This window comes from Vanellus vanellus, assembly GCF_965231255.1.
Source record: "Vanellus vanellus genome assembly, chromosome: 5".
NCBI lineage: Eukaryota > Metazoa > Chordata > Aves > Charadriiformes > Charadriidae > Vanellus > Vanellus vanellus.
The window spans coordinates 205,206-218,716 of record NC_138910.1 but is presented as its reverse complement, the minus strand read 5'-3'; the positions used below and the strand labels follow the sequence as shown (position 1 = coordinate 218,716).

Sequence of the window (13,511 nt, the reverse complement as noted above, 5' to 3'; positions counted from 1 at the left end):
TAGCTTCCTCGCAGGTGGAGCCGTTACGCTTGCTGTATGGAATTTTGTCTTGTAGGATGGGAGAACAGTGGATATGAAACTGACAACCTTTAAAAAGTTCCAAATTTACCTTGAATAAAAATATAAAAAATAACTCAAAGTTTGCATTCTTCATATGATCCCTAGCTATAGGGAAACACAGAACATTGACAGATGGGAAACACTAAGTTAACGTAATATAAATTCAACTGGTCATTGTTGCACGAAACTCACATCTTCTTAAAACGCCTTTCAGAATGAATGCCGGTAATTATGGTAAGTCCAAATAAACTTCGATAATGTCAATAGTGATTTGACAGCTCCTGTAATATTCTAGTTAAAAAATTTTTAATTTTCTTCCAAACAATACACAATGGACTTGATTTTGCTCCAATTTTGAGGGACACTAACCCTCCAAACCTCATGCATCTCCAATAGATTGGAAGAGACTGGTGCTGCACCATTCTAAATCCACATCTATCTTAACTGGGCAGTTCAGTTACTAACTTCTTGGTACACTTATAATTGCATCAGCTGATTTTGTCCTTACAACCAATTCCCTATACAGCAGCATATCCGAGCAAATGCAAAAAAGCAGTACATTGTAATATTTAAGGAAATGAAACTTACTTCCGAAGTTTGCCTTCAACCATCCATTTGTCTCTCCTTAAGTTTGACATATAATCAATGTTTTTATCAATTTCACTGTCAAAGACAAAATAACCCATTAAATGTGAACTTATGTATCTTCTTCTGACAGACATATATGTACAGATGCTTCGTCTCAATGATCTACCCTGGAGAAATGTTTTAAAATTCAAAATAAATCATTTTAAAGTTAGGAAATTCCATTACTAGGAATGCCAACGTAGCGTACTCTGTACCTATGTCAGGCAGTCTTTTTTTGCAGTATCACGTAAGCTTTCTTTCCATAAGAAGTCTGTCATTCAAAGAATTCAACGCTGCTTTCTGCAGTTCTAATTCACTGTCAAGCCTCTAGGCGCATTTGCCACAAAGCATCTAGCACTGCTCTGAAAACAAGGTTATCACTAGTACATCTATGGTATTCTAACCAGGATCCATGTGATCTACAAACTAACGTTCAATTTTCACTGCAGAAATTAAAGAACCAAAAAAGTGCTTCGGGACAGTGACGCTCTGCGAGCACACTTCTGAGACATCCCAGCCTCAACAGTTCAGCAGGCTACAGCTGTTTCTACGACGAAAACATAGAAACTCAAGTTCTGAATGATCATTTCTACAAATCTGATTTAACAGTTGGTCATCTGCAATAAGATACAGTTTCTTACTATGATGAATTTGATTAACACACATGAACTCTCTTGCACAGTACGGACACGGCACTCGCGCCGCCCTCTTCTGTTGTTTTCCAGCTTTGGTAAGCGCAAAGCATCTCTCTCATCCTTGCCTTGCACAACGCCAATTCACTGCTGCAGCGCGGTATACCAAAAGCAGCAGAATTCACCAGGAAACAAACCAGCACTCAATTAGGTGATGAAAGGCTTTACCACAGTAAGTACATAGGCAGAGGTATAGCTAACCCAAGACTAGCACTTCCTAGGTTTCTATTGCATGTTGTTGGGTTTCAAAACGTTGTTTAACATAGAGAGGTTTTTACTTATGAAATGCTATACATTACTGACCACAAACGAAGTATACACTTTCTTGAATTACTACCATGATAAATCAGGCTTGCCACCTCAGCTTATGACCCTCGTTAAGGTCTTTGGACAGAGAGGTCTTAAAAAACAAAAAGGAAAAAGGGAAAACGGAGTACTGCAGAACACTAACATAATGCTTCTAAATTATTCCCTAGAAGAGTTAGTAGATTTATTTGAAATCAACCTCATCTTTTACTCGGCAAACAGCTGCAGAAATTTTGGTGCAAGCTTTAAAAACAAACTTACAAACAAAACATGGAAAAGTTTTACTCTTCCATCGTATCAGAAGTACATACAGGTAAGAAGCAGTAACATAGCAAATTTCAGCTTTCATTATAAGACCATCAGGAATCCTCCTCTAACAGAATGCAGTGTATACAGTATTTCTGAACTATAACATTTATATTTTATTTTTACAGACCTGCTGGGGAAAAATCTTACCTTACTACGCTTTTGCTGCATGCCAACTCATTGACGAGAAAAGCAAGGACTGACGCTTTCTGAGCCGGAGTGTGTGCTTGAAAAGCTTTTGTCTTCAAGCTCTCCGTCAGCTCGGTTTGCCCACAGTGAGCTTCCATGAATATCTGCAGAATCTCGGACACATTATCTCGATTGATACCAACATTCAGTAAGTGTTCCCCAAGAATAGTTTTGGCCTAGAAAGAGTAAAGACATTTTGAACAATCACATTAAAAATATTGTTTTCCTCTGCAGGTGACACTATTGTTTCTAAAACAGTGGGGTGGGTGTTTGCATTTTTACAGAAGGACTTTAATCAGCATTTTTCTTTCAAGCTATTCAAATGTGAATCTTGAACAGAGTGACAAATTAGAATGTCTTCACCTCTAAGTTCTTAAAAGCAGAGATAATATTAATATTAATGAAATAGGTTAAATGAAAAAAGACAGGGTCCAACTGAAACTTGATGAATACCGTTTTGTACGATCGTGCTATGTAGAGTTCTAGAGTAGAAAAGAGCAATGTTGGCTTGAAAAAGAAGGACAGTAAGAAAAACAATCATGAATGCGTCAGAGTTTTGATGAAGCGATGTAGAGAGCAGTCTATGGAGTAAGAAATGGCAAGATTCACTGAGAGTACAGCATGAGGGCGAGAATGATAAGGGGGGGGGGGAGAGTTAAAAGATGCAGCCACAGACGTGATGGTGCCCTACAAGGGTCCAAACAGACATCGGGCAGGGTAGAAAAAAAATGCCCAGAAATGTATCACTTCTGGAAAATGGGAAGGCTGACAGGGCACAGAAAGTCTTTGAGTAACATTAGAACAGTGACACCAAAGAGAAGAAAAAGGGACTGCAAATCCAAATCAGAGAGGCATCAGAGACACATTAAGAATGCATTCCTAAATACAGAGTGTTTATTATGGACTTGTTTTTTCCTTCCTCTTTTTTTTACCTTGTATCCTGTAACAAGTCCGGGATCACAAACAGCTGCAGAGACAAGCTTTACAAGCAAATCTTGTACTTCTCCCATGCTGTCCCCTATGTTTAGCAAACCTTCTTGAAGAACACTCAGGGAAGGGACATCCACATTCACATCAAAGCCAAGAACTTTACCAAAGTTGCGCAGGAACTGCACTACCATGAGACAATCTGAAAATGTGCTTCCATCAAGAACAAGGCCTGGGATGCGAGGCAACTCTGGCAAAGGCTGAAAAGTAAAGAAAACCATGAACGATCCAGTAGTATATTTCGAAAGAAAACTTTTTTGATACTAGCTAGGGAAATTGGCTGATACTTCCATATGACCTACAGCAAGCCAATGCTAGAAGGAAAAAACTATGGAGAAGCTGCCCCCCCACATCCCATCCAGTAAATTTAATTCAAAGCTGAAGCACGTTTACCTATTCACATATTGTTACAGGCAATAATAATAATAAATAGTTACTTTTTGGCCAGGAGATGCTCTCAGGCCCTATTCTGAGCCAGAATACTATAACAGGTGGTGTAAAAACATTTGCGGAACATAGGGAGAGGAATTCTTAGGCACAGAGAGGGCTTGAACCTGAGGCACATCAAGTCCTGAAGGTCAAGAACTAAGAACACAGAAGACTGGGAAAGTAATTTGTCTGAGTAACAGCTTAGAATAGTTGCGCATACGAGAAAAGCTCTATCTAGTGCCCATGTACCGACACGTGACGCATATTCCTGCTGTAAAAATAACTCAGAGTAATCGATTTTCTTCCTGAAGCAATCACACAAGTGCTTTTTGGGAAGCAGGCCACTTTTAAAGAAAATGTTTTTAATTAACTAAACATATGCTACTTCAGTGTCTGCAGTATCTTGTACTTGTATATATTTCTAATAGTTATCCAATTATCTAGACCAAAACTTGAATGCTTTGGGAGTGGCTGCAAGAAAACAAAGTTATTGTCACAATGGCAAAATACAGAAAAACAAGAGGCAAGAAAATAAGTTCATATTATTATGATTACCTTCTGGTCTGCTAAGCACATATCTTCATTAGGCTTCTTTAGTTCCTTTGCCATTTCTAATTCCAATCTTCGCTGCTCCAGTTTACGTTCTTTATTCAATCTTTTTTCATCACGTTTCTCTTGCTTTAACCGCTCTTTTTCCTTAAATAGAATTAAAAGGGCAGAAAATAAAACCCACATATTATACTTACAATGGAACAATATAAGAATTTGAAAAGCACTACTTACATAATCTTAGTAATTACCACAGCAATTAAGGAACCTGCATTCAAGTAAAGGGAAGGGAATAGAACAAAATCTACAGGAATAGAACAAAATCATTGTATCTGTGAGCAAATCTGAGATTCACTTTTTTCTCTCCTGTCCACATGGCAATGGGTGTTGAGTACGTTTCCACTGAAAGATTCTTTGGAGTACCATTTCAGATGACTGAGTGAAAATCCGGTAAAGAACTGCCACGCGCGCAAGGCGTTTGACTTTGAAGGCTCCGCTTACACAGCAGTACCATCGATGAGGGACCGCTCACGGAAGCAGTACTTGGGAAGACCTCTCTGGACAGCACGTGGTTTCAATATTCCCGTAATACCTAAACTGGCTACGAATAACTTATAAAACACAACCAATCTTTTCAACACACGTGGCTTCCGGCCTTGAATTACCACACACTTAGCGTGCAATCTGGAAATTAAACAGCCATTAATATTTTATTCTGTGCAAGAAGAAAACAGGGATGATCAAGTGAGAAGCCCAGCATCTATTATTTTCCTCTTCCGACAGACACCCGCTACAGTGGCGTCACACGGAATAGTGTACAAGGCTCCCTCTAACCTGCCCAGACTGACCAGATTTGGAGTCCAAGAGCCCTTCCCGTCCCCGATGGCGGCAGTTCTGCTGTTGCAGGCCCCCGGCGCTGACACGCTGGCCCGCACACACAACTCCTTACAAACCCCTGCGCAACCGGTATTGAATGCAAAATAGAGTCAGAAACCACACACGAACTGTGCTGTATAGCTCTGTCAGGCCCCAGGACCTTTTATTCTTTCTGTACGGAGTATGACCAGACCACTCGCGGTAAGTGTGGCTGAACACTGTGACCACGCAGAGCAGCTGATAATGACCTCGACTACTACAGTCTTTAGTGGATTTAAGGCAAGACAGAGTTCGGAGTTGCGCACAAAGAACGTGTTTGGCCCAGCAATCTTACACTGGCCGAAAAAAAGCCATCACATACAGAAGTACCCGTCTGCCCCACTGCTGCCTCACGGCTGCACAGGCACCCCCTGCGCTGGGACCAGAGGCCCTCGCAGCCGCGATGACCGCGGGAGGGACACGCTGCTTATTCATGTTTTTCTCCCTTTACCAGCTTACATCTCACATAGAAAATCCCAATACACAGCAGCACACAAAATTAGGAACTTTGGAAAATACTCCCTGACTCGTTCTTTTAAATGGTTCGTTGCCTTTTATCTTAATATGTGTCACGGTCTCAAAGCCAAGTGGCATTTCCTACAACTTGTTTTTGACAACCAGAAACAAGAAAAGTACACATGGGTATTTAAGTGGCAACGTATTAATTTGCAGTTACGATTTAAAATGCAAACCTTAACCACGCTAAGTTTCATAAATGTGTTTAGAGATCACTTTTACTGGCTACAATAAACATTTGCTATTCTGTTTCTATTAGAGTAAGAATGTAATTACAACACTGGATCAGAGTATACAACCATTCAGTCTGGCATCCTAATTTCCAACAGTGCATCAGGCGTTCAGGGTATCACCTTCCTCTACTCAGTGCTGATGAGACTGTTATCTGGAAGAGGGTCCAGTTTTGAGCCCTCCTCCTCAAGAAGGATGTGAAGAACACAGAGAGGGTAACTGTTTTTAAAATGGAACACACTGTCTTTTTTGAAATCAGATCTATCCCTTATTTACAGCCGCTGTAGAAAAAACATCTTCAGAATATTCAGCTCTTAGTAGCCTTATTTGCACAACTGTAATTGTCACTACTTACCAGAATGACACAGATCAGAAACAGATTCCTGATTTTAGTTTATGAAAATACCATCAAAACAACTGTCATTATTTTCCTTTCTAGTTTGTATCACGGGATACTACTAAGAAGATCAGAAACAACTTTTTAACAGAGATCAGTCATATAATCACAGAGTATCTTGACCCATAAGGACCATCGAGTCCATCTCCCTGCTCCTCCCAGGACCACCTAACACTAAGCCGTATGACTAGGCGTCATCCAGACGCTCTGTGAACTCTGCCAGGCTTCTTGGTGCCGTGACCGCTTCCCTGAGGCCCCTTCCAGTGACTGACCACCCCCTCGGTGAAGAACCTTTTCCTAACGTCCAGCTCTTCTTATACACATGAACAACATCGAGAAGAGAAAATAAAACTTCCTTTCCCGGAAACACAAAGGACTCTGAAGTGACTATGCAATTAGGCACCTCTTGCGCAGCATCACTGAGGACGGAAGGGACCCTCCTGAGATCAGCCAGTCCCCGTCCCTGCGCGTCCTGTCCCTGCTGCCGCACACCCCCCTCCCCCCCAGTATCAGCTACAGCAGGCTGCAACTCTGCAACCTACCTGGGCAATCGGTGCCCGTGGTCCACCACCACCCTCAGAGTAAAAAAGTTTTTCTTAAGTTTAAACAGAATTTTCTGTATTTCAGTTTGTGGCTATTGCTTCTTGTCCTGCCCCTGACAGGCACACAAAGGACACTATACGTACAGGTACATCAAAGAGACTGCTCTTCTACAGACAGCTGCGGAATGAGACCATGAAAACATCACACTGTCAGAGATTAATACTCACTTCTGCTTTTTTACGTGCTTCCATGGCTTTCATAAGCATCATATGTTGTCTTCGCCTTTCTCGTTCCTATTGAAGCACATAAGATTAGAACAAAACTAATCCACATTTTCAAATCAGTAAAAAAGCTGAGTAACAAATTTAGCATTAATAGACAAGTCACAGTAAATACTAAATATAGGACAAGAATGGCCAAGTCTGTGCATGTTTTAGTTCAGGTTTAGAAAGCAAATACAAGAACAATCAAAAGCAAAAAGGTAAAGCAATGAACATGGAGACAGTGTAAAAAAGAAGCATACAGATTTACTTATGGTCAGTTGTGATGCTCCTTCATAAGCTGGCAGAACAAAAAGCATAATGGTTGGCTGGAACAGGTCAGTTACCTTACATCTGCTATTACGGAACTTGCAATTTACTTCTTCAGTAGCCAATTCAGCAGAAATTTTAAACTGGTCATTTTCAAACATTGCAAATATTAACATTTTTGTAACCAAGCAACAAATCAATATGAATAATTTTCTCAGCTCTAGATCAGTTTTAATCAAGCTAGTGGTGGCGCACAGACATACGCAACGACACTTGCATTAATGATGCCTGTCCCTCAATAAATTATGTCAGTAACTTCAAAGGCATTAAAGAGCTGTATTCTAGAGCATTAAGCACAGATTTTTTGCCTTAAAAGCTGTAGAGTAAATCTTGGCCCCGGTAAAGGCTATGGGAATTTCATCGCATAATTCAGTGAGGCTACTATTGTATTCTGATGTTTCATTGTATACTTATAACATCACGTCTTTACCACCGACTGAAACCTAATTTCCTCAGTACCCTAAAAACTTAGAAAAGAAATCATCCTGATTTCTAAAAAAGGTCAATTCAAATTGTATTTGAAATGTCTGGATTCATTCCCAGTGAATGGGACAAGGCTTGCAAAAATTATCCAGGTGACTACCTATTAATTTTGCATTAATTAATCCCTGATTTCATACAGTAGTCCAATTCCTATTGGGACATCAGTAACAAAGACTTCTGATTTAAAACCTCATTTGTTTGTTTATTTATTGCCGTGTTCAATTTATACGCACGTTCAAGACGTCTTTTTTTTTTCCCTGAACAGACAAGACAAGCAGATGTATGCAATGCACTGTGCTGTAAAGCCATGCAGCAGTATGTAATATGACAGCAGCCAGTGCTACATTTTATGCATTGCTATGACAACCATATCACAACCAAATCACAATGCGGTGTTAGATGTACAAAAATAAACATACCCATACCATATCTAGTCTATGCCTCTCCAACTCCTGGTAGAAAGAGTTGGCACAACATTATGAAACAGAAATCACAAAGTCATAAAACCACTTTATAATCCCCCAAAAGACCCCAATACCAAAGCAAAGCAACAAATCATAAGGTAAAAGAAAATTTGTGCAGGAATCAAACCCAGAAATTTTAAAAGGACACATTTTGAAGGTTCCCCCCACCCCATATAGCTAAAGTAGTCGTTCACAATTGGCATTCTGTCTGTTTGTTCGACTGAATGTATACCAACCTGATGTTTCAGAAGAACAGCTTGCTGCCTTCGCATCTCTTTTTCCTTAAACAAAACAACAAAAATAACCTTAAAATATCTATCAAAATTTACTTACAAGTTGCACGTTTTTCCCACCCTAAAAATCAGCACGTCTTAAATTCTTGCTTCCCCACCCCCCATAAACTGACCACAGAGAAGCAGACATAGTATACACGACAGCACGTTTATCGAGTTGTGAGTTTCATGTGAAAATACACCCAGAATGCCAAAGCATTAATAGAAATACATATATATAAACTGTATTTTCCCATTTGTAAAAGAGTTCTGTAGTCTTCTACACATACAGCCTAGAAAAGACTACACTTGTTGAGAAGCATACAGTGTGCTTAAAGGAATATTGTGAATAATGTTACTGCAACAGCATTACAAGTTACGCAAACTGAGCGTCATGTAAGGAAAACTCATGGTAATGGCACACAAAAAATTACTGTCTCTCTATACATTCACGTGTGTATGTATGAAGGTATGTATGCGTGTGTGTTTGTGTACGTCACATACACAAACTTCTCTCTGTGCACGCTTCGTGTATTTATATAAACGCAGATACACGTTATTTATATGCCATCTCTATTTACAGTTTCATTATCAATTAATATCCTTCCAAATTTACAGCTTTTATACATCAGCATATATTATACACTATAATGCAGTTCTTGGTTTTGGAGCTCCTCTAAACTAACCTTTATTCGTTTTTCGGCCTCCAATAATTTGGCATTTGCTGCTTCTTCCTTCTTTTTCTTTTTTGCCTGTGCATGCAAAACAGGTCACACAACAGCACCATCACAACTTGAAAATAATCTGACTAGAAATAAAGTTACGTGCCTTTAAAAGTTCCAAACATCATCACATACAGGTACATTGAACAGACTTCTTCCCCAATGCAGCTTTCATAATCAATCAATTCACAATTATTTACCTTTAAAAAGTTAAGCCAGAATTTCAAGTCCCACTCAAAATTGCTTAACCTGGCTATTATAACTGAAAAAGCGAGTACACAGAAACAATAAAATACAAATGGAAGAGAGATTACCATTCCTTTTTTCATGAATGGAGACTTGAAAACTAGCAATCTACCTTTACTAGTACACTAGGAAACCAGTGTGTTATACCAGTAGAGTCTACCAGATACATAGACTTAGTATTTTAAATGCACTGCACTTCATACAGAGCAGAGCATGATGCTGCTTTAACATCCTATTATTGCAAACTTGTTTTCTAACACAGGAATAGTTATGCTGTTAACTTTAGCAAATACAAGACTACTTGTGTAGAAAGTCAGGAACTCAAGTGAACATTTGCAGGATTTGGGTTGCACACAGGTATTTTTAAGAAAAATATTTTAAGACATGTTTTTGAACTGGCCTTAGAAGCCCGGGTTGTTAGAGCTGTTTTATTTAGTTACATTCCTAAGTGCACGTGTGATTATAAAATTACAACTTTCTTTAAAATGCCAACACAAAAATTACATTTGAGCCATTATTTTTACCTCTAAAATTTGCTGAGCTCGAAGTTCTTTCTCCATTCTGATTTGCTGGATTCGCTTAATTTTTTCCTACAAGGGTAAGAAAGTTATTTCTTGGTTAAAAAACAATATTGAGAAAGTAAATTTACTTTTACATTTAAAAAATTACAAATTTTATACGTATATACTTTTTGTTATCAAGTCTCACACCCACTGTAGTCAATTGTTCCCATATAACAATGCAAGTTTAGAATTTTTACTAGCATTAGATGATGCCTGGTATATCCCTGAAGAAACCAACACGTGGTTATGCACAGGTGCTCGTGCTGTCATAGCATTTTATTTTTATTAACAGCTTTAAGGGGACCAGATTAATGATCACATGAGTGAGCTAGCAGCATTAAAATTCTAATTAGCACTGGTGGAGCTATTTAGGAATGAATGGAACTGGGAGCTGTGACATGAGAAACATGATGTTTTGACGTGATCTCCCCGAAGAAGAATTAGGGGGTTGTGTCAAAGCACTACGCTCTGCCTTGGCTCTGGCAGCCTTTCGGTTCGTCACGGGACCACGGGCAACGTGGAGAGTCCGAGAAACCCAAAGCACACACTCTGTCAGCCAGAAATAGTCACCACATGCAACCCGGGTAAGACAGTCACACTTCAGTACACTGCGGTTTCTCCGCATTTTTAGAGCATTCAGGTAATTGATGGCGAGTTTGGATGCCTTAACGTGTACTTTAGGGGACTGAGTTTTACACATGCTGAAGAGTGAAATAACAAAAAAAAGTGACCAGAGCAGCAGCCACAGGCAGTAGGACACGTTTCAGCATGGTAAGAAGAAAACGCTCAAGCTGAGCACTCCATAGATGGATACCCTGTGACCATATTCCAATTTATTCTTTTTCAGGAATTAGTTCCTAAAATCTGAATAAAGTCCTATTACTTTGATTTAGAAGTGTAATCATTGAAAACTTTGGGATTAGTTCACATTTCCTGCACTGCGTGGGTTTTGTCTGTTAAACCATAATAACCCAAGCTCAAATTAAAATTTCTTAGCACATTGAGGTTTTATTGTCTCAAAAAAGCCACTTGAGCCACGGTGACTAGGAAGGGACCATTATGAAGCGTTGCCGTACATTCAGCTGGACTTGCTGCAAAGTTCTAACAGCAAAACTTAGACCAGGGAAGAGCCCCGCGAGCTGGGAGGCCTAAATCCTGAATCAGGAGCCTGAAACAGAGCTCAATGCTCTTCTCTGGAACAGCAGACGTTTTCCCAACAGTAAGGGTAAAGCCCATCCGTGTGGAAGACATTGTTTTCTTGTGAGCTGGTCTGAGACTCTAGAACATGGACTACTCCAAAATTTTTACTTTCTAGAGAACACATAGTGATGTATATACTTTATCGAAAAACAACTAAAACCAAAACTAAGCCCCTAAAAAAAGATAATCTAAAACATTTAATAGAAAACAAGCAATCACAGAAGAGAAAGACATACAAAGGTTCCTGAAGAACAGAGCTTAAATACAAGAAGACCTCATGAGGTCATACAAACTTCAGGCCAATCTTACCAGCTCTTTAAACTGTTGAGAAGTGCACCGTAAGACGACCGTATCCAGCAAATTTGTTTGGGGCCTTCTTTATACAGTGTTGAACTTCTATTTTCAACATGCAAAGCTCACAGCATGGACCTTAAGTCTCTATTATCCCCCCCCCATCATACTTCACAAACAAAACTGTACAAAAGTTGAGAGTATGTACTATACTCGTCCATTCCACAAAGGCTACAGTTAATACACAACAAACTTTTCAGTAGAGATCAGGGTAAAGAAATCTCTCAGAGAAGAGAAGCAGTATTCTCCACACTGGAATAATGAAAATTTTATCAGTTTATACTTCAAGAAGGAACATGGCAATGATAAACAAGGCCTGGATTTGATGTACTTGCCAATTAAGCAATTCGTGCTCCCCGCACACCTAAGAATGTAAGGACCACTTCATAATCATAGGGTGATATGAATGGATACAAGTCCAATGCTCTTGGGGAAAAAAAAAAAAAAGTCTATATTATTTGCCTCTCTTTAACAAGTATTGGTTGCTCTCAGAAGTGGAAACTTTGAAGCTATCACTATCTACAAAAGTTCAGAATGGTTGAGGTTGGGAGGGACCTCTGGAGGTCACCTTGTCACACCCCCTGCTCAAGGAGGGTCACCGACAGTCTACAGTCAGTGCTCCAGGACTGTGTCCAGACAGCTGTTAAAAATCCCTACGGTGGGAGACTCCACAACCCCCCGGGGCCAACCGTGTCAGAGCTCAGTCACCCTCACAGTGACAAAGTGTTTCCCAATGTTGAGGGGGAAACCCCCGTGTTTCCGCGCGTGCCCTTCTTCTCCTCCTGTCCCTGGGCACCTCTGACAGAGCCCGGCTCCGTCCTCTCGGCACCCTCCCTGCAGGTACTCAGGCACATTGGTGAGGTCCCCCGGAGCCCTCTCCTCTCCAGGCTGGACACCCCCAGCTCCCTCAGCCTTTTCTAGTTTAACTCACAGACGGTGGAGTGACAGATTCTACCCCACCAACTACTACACTGTGCACTTTCTTCAGGGACAAATCCGAACAGTTACCAACAAGGATTAATTGTCATCTATTCCTGGGATATTTAAGCTAGTCTGCAGCAACACCAATTTTGGTTAACTACTTCTAAAATAAAAAAAAAAAGAAGGATGTTAGGTTTTAATATCTGGATTTCAAAGATGTGAAAGGTGTTTACATTTTCATTGGCTTAACACCTCAGGATGCCACTTACAGACAAAATAATGAGAGATCTGGTTTTCTAGTATGATTTCTAAGTGGTGGGATGATGAGATCATACAAAGCCACTGAGGTGCTGGAGCGAATCCAAAGAAAGGCAACGGAGCTGGTGGGGGGTCTGGAGCACAAGTCCTGTGAGGAGTGGCTGAGGGCCCTGGGGATGTTCAGCCTGAAGAAGAGGAGGCTGAGGGGAGACCTTCTCGCTCTCGACAGCTCCCTGACAGGAGGGGGCAGCGAGGGGGGTCAGTCTCTGCTCCCAGGGAACAGGCGACAGGACAAGAGGAAATGGCCTCAAGTTGTGCCGGGGGCGGTTTAGATTGGATATTAGGAAAAATTTCTTCACGGAAGGGGTTGTCAAGCAGTGGCACAGGCTGCCCGGGGCAGTGGGGGAGTCACCGTCCCTGGAGGGATTTAACAGCCGGGCAGCCGTGGTGCTGAGGGACGTGGGTCGGTGGTGGGTTTGGCAGCGTTAGGCCAATGGTTGGACTTGATGATCTTAAAGGTCTCTTCCAACCTAAACGATTCTGTGATTCTATAATTTCATGTTAATTAATCATTCTCTGAGATTAAAAAAAAAACAAACAAAAATCAAATAGACATGTTTTGGTTTGCTGATTTCTGAATCTGAATGCTAGATGTGAAGCTTCTATAGAGATCTAAATGCAACTTGGCAGCAAA

The 13,511-nt window shown here is 40.5% G+C and overlaps 1 protein-coding gene across 1 annotated transcript in view; it reads right to left on the bottom strand.

The window, feature by feature from the left end:
• BAZ2B (bromodomain adjacent to zinc finger domain 2B) overlaps window positions 1-13,511 on the bottom strand; it is an 86,812-nt gene that overhangs the window by 24,468 nt on the left and 48,833 nt on the right. The window contains exons 13-21 of the mRNA XM_082483184.1: window positions 10,049-10,114; window positions 9,243-9,308; window positions 8,521-8,565; window positions 8,246-8,272; window positions 6,975-7,040; window positions 4,152-4,292; window positions 3,113-3,367; window positions 2,142-2,356; window positions 649-723 (exon numbers count right to left, since the gene is read on the bottom strand). Of these exons, the coding sequence (XP_082339310.1) occupies window positions 649-723; window positions 2,142-2,356; window positions 3,113-3,367; window positions 4,152-4,292; window positions 6,975-7,040; window positions 8,246-8,272; window positions 8,521-8,565; window positions 9,243-9,308; window positions 10,049-10,114 (956 nt within the window). The remainder of the gene's footprint in view (window positions 1-648; window positions 724-2,141; window positions 2,357-3,112; window positions 3,368-4,151; window positions 4,293-6,974; window positions 7,041-8,245; window positions 8,273-8,520; window positions 8,566-9,242; window positions 9,309-10,048; window positions 10,115-13,511) is intronic.